The 8,267-nt window shown below is 36.4% G+C and overlaps 2 protein-coding genes across 2 annotated transcripts in view; both read left to right on the top strand.

The window, feature by feature from the left end:
* The window catches only part of LOC103148508 (arachidonate 12-lipoxygenase, 12R-type-like), a 29,514-nt gene that overhangs the window by 5,740 nt on the left and 15,507 nt on the right, over positions 1 to 8,267 (top strand). Inside the window, exons 5-9 of the mRNA XM_016679232.1 lie at positions 3,019 to 3,023; positions 3,136 to 3,293; positions 6,295 to 6,514; positions 6,621 to 6,702; positions 7,976 to 8,045. Coding sequence (XP_016534718.1) covers positions 3,019 to 3,023; positions 3,136 to 3,293; positions 6,295 to 6,514; positions 6,621 to 6,702; positions 7,976 to 8,045 — 535 coding nt within the window. The remainder of the gene's footprint in view (positions 1 to 3,018; positions 3,024 to 3,135; positions 3,294 to 6,294; positions 6,515 to 6,620; positions 6,703 to 7,975; positions 8,046 to 8,267) is intronic.
* LOC107838057 (arachidonate 15-lipoxygenase B-like) lies at positions 4,379 to 8,261 on the top strand. Its single transcript, XM_016679228.1, has 4 exons — positions 4,379 to 4,551; positions 6,295 to 6,499; positions 6,621 to 6,702; positions 7,976 to 8,261. The coding sequence occupies exons 1-4, from the start codon at positions 4,399 to 4,401 to the stop codon at positions 8,100 to 8,102; spliced, it is 567 nt and encodes a 188-aa protein (XP_016534714.1). The 5' UTR covers positions 4,379 to 4,398; the 3' UTR covers positions 8,103 to 8,261.

An 8,267-nucleotide genomic window follows, 5' to 3' on the forward strand; every position in this document is an offset into this window, starting at 1 on the left:
TAAAAAGGAGCTGGCGGCGTTGAGTGCAGCAATCAAAGAGAGAAACAAAACTCTGGAAGTGCCGTACACATACTTGGATCCAGAGGAGGTAGAAAACAGTGTGGCTATTTAGGGAAGTAAGAGAAGTTTCCTCTCAGTTTTCATAGTTGATAATAATCCCACACTGATGTGCTTCATGTTATTTTAGGTGTATTATTGGAACCTTTATGAACATGTTGGAGAAGGGGAAGCAGAGGGGACATGATAATTCTTTTTAAATTTTATTAGTTTTGCTTAAATGTATAATGTATATTTGAATGGAATGTTATTATTTGGGATGCATGCAGAGAAATATGGAGTCAGACGAGTGAGTGTACCGACCCTATGGAAATTAGAAAGTGAGTTTCTCTAATCTGTTGCTTCAAAATACCTGTGTAAGAATCTATGGCAAAGTGCAAATAAAAATGTTTTTAAGCAGAAAACAATTATTGTGCATTTCACTTACACATTTGCTTACACTTTTGCAGCCAAACAAACAAAATCAAGAAGAATGAATGTATAATTAGTTCTTCCGTTAAGTCAAGCTGATGAAATTATTTGCTGTGTTAAGAGAAAAGTCATCCAAAGACACATGCCTGGGCTTTAAGCATCTGTGCTTAGTACTAAAGTACAAAGTTTAGATGTAGTGTGCTTTGATTTGTCCTTTAGCATTCCTTCTCATTATCTTTCCGAACATCACTAAGTTATTTCCATAAAGGTTTTTGTTGCTACAGCTTTCACAGCCAGAGTTTTGAGTCAAGAGCATTTCCCTTTAGATTCAAGTGAAACTTAGAACATGATTTAATCACAGTTTGCAAAATTGCCTTAAAAAGTAAAAAAAACTTGATAAGCTAGTTGTAGTAAGAGGCATGTTCAGCAGGCTAAAATGAGACTTTAGGTTGCCCGTTCACTATTACAACCAAAAAGCTGTAATTTATTTTTGTAATTTGTTTTAGTAAAATCAAGACATTTTTGGTCTTCTTATCCATTTGTAATGACTACATATTGGATTTTTTTGTGCTTGAGACAAATCTGAGACATTTAAATTTTAGAATAGATATGGTATAATATGGTGCCACCAAGTTGGCACCATATTAAAGTTAATAGTCCAAACCAAATTTAAACTAAATTGTATTTGATTGCTTTCTTTAGTTTTAAGTTATTGTGAGAACACTAATATTATTTGAAAACTTAAGTTTGTTTCACCAGTACAACAAAATCAAAATCTTGGTTGAGCATGTAACATCCATGAAATCACAGTACGCCAACATCTGAGACCATAATGTTTTGGGGGGTTTTTTGACAAAGAAAGTCTTAATGAACTGTGTAGGATATTGTTCAATCTAAAATGTTGTTACTGTTGCAACTTTTAAATCAGTTGGTTACAGATTTTTTTTTTCTCAGACTTTTTCTCAAAAACCTCTGTCTTTATTTGCAGAGGTTTGGGTCACCTTTTAGCATTTAATGTATACAAGCACAGAAACGTTGCATTTAAACACTGCATTTAAATCACAAACGCAACCAGGTTGCACTCTGAAAAATATTGCCACAGCCATTAAATACGCAGAGCAAAAACCTCAGACTTCGCTCCCCCGACTTTATGTTTATTGCACTTACAGACTTTTAAACTTTTTGTAAAGATTCTGATCTTTTAAGTTGTTCTATTTGTTGCTTTGTCTGCATTGTGGGAATGATAGTTTTCTAATATTTTGCGTTGTAATTTGTTTATTGTGATGTCAATAAACAATCGAAGACTGATAAAAATGACATTATAATTCATGAAACTGATATGTTTTTAAATCAATACTGATGCTACATGTGCGTTGTGTGTATTACTTATTTGTTCCCCTGTCATAAGATTTTGATCCAGAGCTAAATATCCAATAAGACACCAAATGAAACCAACATCTGTTTCATCTAATAGTATATTGAATTTGCATGTTGTTTCTATTTGTTGAAATCAGTGGATTGAAGAACATTCAGTTGGTATGTGCTTTAGCAGTGCTGAACAACACAGGTGGTCAGTCAACAATTCAGCTGGACAGAGTAAAAATGTGTGTCAGAAGCTTGTGGTATGTTAAGCACTTTTTCAGTTATTTTATCACAGGTATTTGCACAACAGAGCGACAGTTACTCCATTTTCACCAGAAAATTGAGTTATGTAACCTGGAAGTTTGGTTTTAGACTGCAGACTAGTTTTCTCTTTTGTTCAGCAGTTTTTATGGTTTCTAGATTAAACAGCATCCAAAACCCTCTCTAAACATTATAGGTCAAGAACAGGTAACATTTAAATGATATGTCACCTCTGTACTTTGCCAAATATGACATAACTGTCAGATATTGCATTACAGGTATTAAACATCAAGTTTTTTTTTCCTAAATGATGAAATAAAGAGTTTTATAATGTTGCCAAAAGATCAGCACCAGATTATATAAGTCATCCTTCTGTTGACTTTTTACTAGACCGCCCTACAACTTGTAGAGTTCTTGCTAAATTCTTTTTTGTGAGTGAGAAGGGATTTTGATCAAATAACTATGCAGAGAAATATTTTTACATCCAAGATGTGTGTTGTTTACTCTAAATGTGGTTTGGTGTGAAAAACAGTAAAAAAATAAATAAATAAAAAATAAAAAAATACATGGTGCGCTCAGTTTGTTTTGTTGTTCTGGGAAAAATAAATATGGTTTTTGTTATCAATGTGTCACTCTGCAGTGACATGCATGAGTTATTGATGTTATCCACATCTCAATAGGCATGTAAACCCCAACGTGTTCAGACATGAACACGTTGGGGTTCATGTCAAACATGCTCAAATAAGAACAGGAAAAACGGTAAAGATGAGAGGTGGAAGGTAATAAATCTTCCACATAGTGTCATAACCACACCTGTTTCTTGGTATGGACAAAAACTCCCAATGAAAACGTGTGTATATTTAGAAATCAGTGGCGCTAAGTTGCATTAACACAGCATCTCTTCAGGACACTTTGTGATCTCATTAGCAGAGGTAAGACTAATACATTCAAAAGTTGCTGAAAAACAGAAACAAACAAGAATCTTCTATTTGTAGTTATTATATCAATTGAATTTGTCTGTGTCTTTGGATCAATTTTCAACAGCAAAAATGGTGGATTATGAAGTAACTGTGTACACCGCCAATCGCACCGCTGCCACCACTTTCAACAATGTCTTCCTTAAGCTGGTTGGCACAAATGGGGAAAGTGAACGCAAGAGGCTGTTGAGCTTGAGAGGACCTTCAGCATTTGTCAGAGGAGCTGTAAGTTTATAAGATTGTGTGCTTCAAATTCAAATGTAGAGCAGCTTTAGACCAAGAATCACAAAATCACTGTCACTTATTTCACAACAGGATATGTGTAAATGCCATTAAGTCACAGCATTGCTTTATTCATCCAGACAAGTACAATGCAGGGATTTCAAGAAGTATTTAAGGTCACTGAATTTTTTTACATTTTCTCATGCTACAACCACAAACTTCAATATATTTAACTGGGATTTTATGTGATAGACCAACACAAATAACGCATAATTGGAAAGTGGACAGAATAGGGAATATATTTACAAATGTGTTTTAAGAACAAAATGAGAAAAAAGTATCATGCCCTGTTAAGTCAAAACAACCTTCATTTCCTGTAACTACAGTTCAGGGTTTCCCCCAGTGTATTATAAGCCTGGCGGCCCGCCATGCTTTACTAGCCCCGCCGCCAGGCTAAGCATACGTTTCTAGGAAAGGGGAAAAAAAAAAAAAAGAAATCGTTTTTGTTTTTTGTTTTTTTGTCTTTAAAAGCCGGGCTGCAAGCGTCTCTTTTGCTCTTAGCATTTCACTAGCAGAGCAGATTTATCCTTAAGGATAGGTTTATAATATATAGGTTTATAGTTTATGCATTTAAACCCGATAGTGCGGACCAATCACACAGCTGCCGCCTCTGTGCTTTGCCTCGCGCTGCCGCTGCTTTACCTCAGCGCGGATCGCGCGCGCCTCCTTTCCCTCAAACTGGACTCAGGCTGACCTGTATGGATATTTATATAAACCTACTGTGAGGAATTATGATCCATTGGAGAACTCTAGGTAAGAGTTTAAAACCCGCCGCGTTAGCTCTGGTTGCGCAGCTCAATGTGAACCGCAGGAATAANTGAAAAACAGAAACAAACAAGAATCTTCTAGTTGTAGTTGTTATATCAATTGAATTTGTCTGTTTCATTGTGATCCAGTAGCATTCATCAGTTTGTAAAAGTTTTGTTAGTTATCAGGACGATCCTTTTGAATTGTATTATAATGAAATGGAACAACCAACCAATCAGTGTTGATAATGGTTGTTTTTCCCTAACTTGGCATCAAGGTGGATCAATTTTCAACAGCAACAATGTTGGATTATGAAGTAACTGTGTACACCGCCAATCGCACCGCTGCCACCACTTTCAACAATGTCTTCATTAAGCTGGTTGGCACAAATGGGGAAAGTGAACGCAAGAGGCTGTGGAGCTTGAGAGGACCTTCAGCATTTGTCAGAGGAGCTGTAAGTTTATAAGATTGTGCTTCAATTTCAAATGTAGAGCAGCTTTAGACCAAGAATCACAAAATCACTGTCATTTATTTCACAACAGGGTGTTAATGCCATAAAGTCACAGCATTGCTTTCTACATCCCAGAGAAGTACAATGGAGGGACTTGAAAAAGTATTTAAGGTCATTGAATTTTTTACATTTTCTCATGTTACAACCAACTTCAATATATTTAACTGGGATTTTATGTGACAGACCAACACAAATGATGCACAATTGGGAAGTGGGGAGAATATGAAATATATTTACAAAAGTGTTTTAAAAACAAAATGAGAATAAAAGTGTCATGAATTTGCCCTGTTAAGTCAAAACAACCTCCATTTTTGTAAATACAGCTGGTATTATTTTAGCGTACGTCTCTGCCAGCTTTTCAAATATACAGGCTGATATTTCTGTTATTTGCAAAATATATTTGAGCAGGACAGTCTAACGCAGTGACGTGCGGTCAGGGGAGGTAGGTGAGGCAGAGCTTCATCCGTCATCATGGAAAAAAAAAAAAAAAAAAAAATAATAATAATAATAATAATAATAATATATTGCTATTCTCACCTTGGTTTGTACTATAAGTCCTTATTTTTTACTTAGCTTAACCAATTCTGATTAGTTTTTTCTTCAAAATCGTTGGATTTTCGCATTTTCCCATTCAAATGCTCAGAAGCGAGGCAGCAGCGAGCAGAGCCTCACCTGGGATTGCGCAACCTCTCGCTAACTCCACTGGCTGCTATTCTATGAGAGCATGTTCGTCCTGTCTGTACGCCAGCAATAAAACGGCTAAAAAACATTTAATATATGGACTGATTTTCCATAATTTTGCTTATCAATATAATGTACAGTGGGGGTTTTTTGTCACCAACTGTGTGTGTATCGTGTTTTGTATGCGGAGGAGCGATCAGAAATAGCAGAGAACATCGCTGGGGGCGCTCATGATCCCAGATATTGTGACTGCAAAACTGCAGAGTAAGACACAGTGAGCTAGCCATGGCGCTAGCCACACAGTAAATAAAGCGATATATTTGTTTTCTCATCTCTTCAGACGTCAACATGAAAGACTACATTTATACACTTAAACAGTTTTCTAAAGTGGGTTTTCAATTGAAGCAGGAGATAAATAAAGGAAGACCAACAACGGAGCTGAAAGTTTTGCTTCGAGACAGTGATGATTCTTAAACGGAGTAGAAAAGACATGCCAAGGATAGACTTGGCTTTGGACGAACGGATATTTTTGTGGACAATTATCGGTGCATGGATTTCATTGATAAGTAAAGATAAGACAGCCATAAGATGTTTTTGCTTAGTTTTTTTTTTTTTTATGAAATATGCGTTTTGTGGGCTACAGTTTGTATGTCTAAATAATTCAGTAAAGTAGAAGCGGTAGCTAATCTACCACAGCAATTAATTATTAATAAAACATTAAGCCTAAAACGTAATACAAAAACAGACTCAATATTCTGTTCTGTGTGCAAAATTCTTGAATGTTGTTTTGGTGTTAAATCCTAAAACATGAAGCAGCATTGTTGTCAGTTGCTATGGCAACGAGCCTGCGCGTAGCTTTGCGGATACAGAGCGAGAAAGTGCTTTGCTGTGTATCATAGCACGAAAGTAATACTTACATTTCTAAGTTTCACTGAGTTAATGCGACTATGGATAACATGTAAAAGATTAGTCTTTTTGACCCCCAAATTGTTGTTATTGTGTTAGGTGGCGTCTTTTACAGTTTCCTCCCCCACGTTCCTTGGAAAGCTGGTGCTGGTGGAGCTGGACAAACAGCCTCTTTTGCTGTTCCCAGAAGATTCTTGGTTCCCAGCCAAAGTGGAAGTCAAATCCCCAGACGGAGACATTTACAACTTCCCCGTCTACCGCTGGATCAGTGACAGCAAGGTGCACCGCTTCAGAGAGGGAACAGGTCCGTCGAACAGCCGTAAATTCTGTTCAAAGTTTTATTTCTATTAAACTAGAGGGAGACAAGAGCAAATTAATACCAACACATCATCACATGATTTTTTTTTTTCTCCCTCTTTTCCCAGCCCTGAAAGGGTTCGAAGATAGTCATCATCTTGGCAGGTACAGCCGGGAACAGGAGCTCAAGCAGCGTCAGAAAGATTACTGGTGAGAAATCAGAGTGGCAAAAACACAAAAAACCCCTTTTTCCTGTTTGAGTTTACATTTACGAGTGCATCTTAATAACTTGGAAGTAAATGTACTTCAGCAATTCAATATTACACTGAAACTTGTTATATTATAAATGTCTAATTTATAGACAGACAGGTCTGTCTCGAGCAATTACAAATTGAAAACAGATACTATTTTTTTTCAAATGTTCTTAATGTACTTCAGAGAATATTTTGTGCGTTTTCTCAATAAGCACTGAGGTGGACAAATACAATTCTTCTATGAATATGATTGCAACAATACCAAACATGACCAATATCAGAATGTTCTACAGAAACAAAAATAAACTGTAATAGGTACCGCTCCAAAAGATTTTCTGAAGTGTTTGTACGCAATTACTCCCAGGTAAGATAAGAGTGTTCTATCTGTCATGGTGAAACATTAAGGCTCACAAAACAACAGATTTTAAGTGGAATTAAAAGAAGGACAATAATATAAAGTACACTGAATATAATGTAACGATGTAAAACAACAAGGACTTATCCTATAAAAGGCTATTAGAAAAAGACATTTCTTGCTGTTTTCACAGGACAGATGTAACAGGCAGATCATGTCTTCCTTTCTAATGTTTCCGTTGCTTGTGCTTTCATCATTTTACATGCTTTTATAGACGTTTAGTGACGCTTCAGTAGTGAATAACTACCTTCAATACTATACCTTCACCAATAGTCAGAGCAGGGGAGATCCATTCCACTCTGTCCACATTGCAAATAAATCACACATTTGTAAAGCTGAGTAACGCAATTAGCAATGCCCGGCAGTCGCCATGGCAGCACTTCTTGCTTCTTGACTCTCCACCAGTCGGACAGAGGCGAGAAAGAGTTGGGGAGGGATGGAGGGCTGTGCTTTTACACCAGAAGTAACAAAGTTGTACCAAGTCATGTTGCTGCAACCAATAGGAAAATTCAAATGTCTAAGAACCGTTTGACTGAAGAGACCAGTAGTGAGACGATTTGAAGCAAAAATAATGCAGAACTCAAAGAATAGAAAAAAATTCAAAAATTCTCACAGAAACATAAAGACAGCTTATTTAATTTATCAGCAAAAAATGTTGATGTGGTTGTGAGTTTTACTTTAATTACCTTTTTGATGAAATTCTAATTTACTGAGTTGCAAGGGTATGTGCTGATGTGCTTTGTTTTGAAAAACATAACAATTTTTTACATCTGTACTACAATAAAACAGCATATAAATTCTATCTTTTTCTCAGCTGGGATGTGTATGTGGAAGGAATTCCTCACTGCATTAAAACAGACGGCCCATCCTCCCTACCTCCTGAAGTCAGATTCTCCTTTACCAAGCAGACTGAATTTATTTTCACAACAAGCACAGGGTAAACTCCTAATAGTCTGATACACATATGCCTTTAATTTGAGATGTTGATGTCACATTAACTTTTTGTTTTTTCTTAACTAGACTGGCAGAGCTGAAACTGAAGGGGCTGGTTGATAATAAAACGAATTGGACGAACATTGATGATATCGACAGAGTTTTTTGCTGCA

Source organism: Poecilia formosa, unplaced genomic scaffold (genome assembly GCF_000485575.1).
Source record: "Poecilia formosa unplaced genomic scaffold, Poecilia_formosa-5.1.2 Scaffold206, whole genome shotgun sequence".
Classification (NCBI taxonomy): domain Eukaryota; kingdom Metazoa; phylum Chordata; class Actinopteri; order Cyprinodontiformes; family Poeciliidae; genus Poecilia; species Poecilia formosa.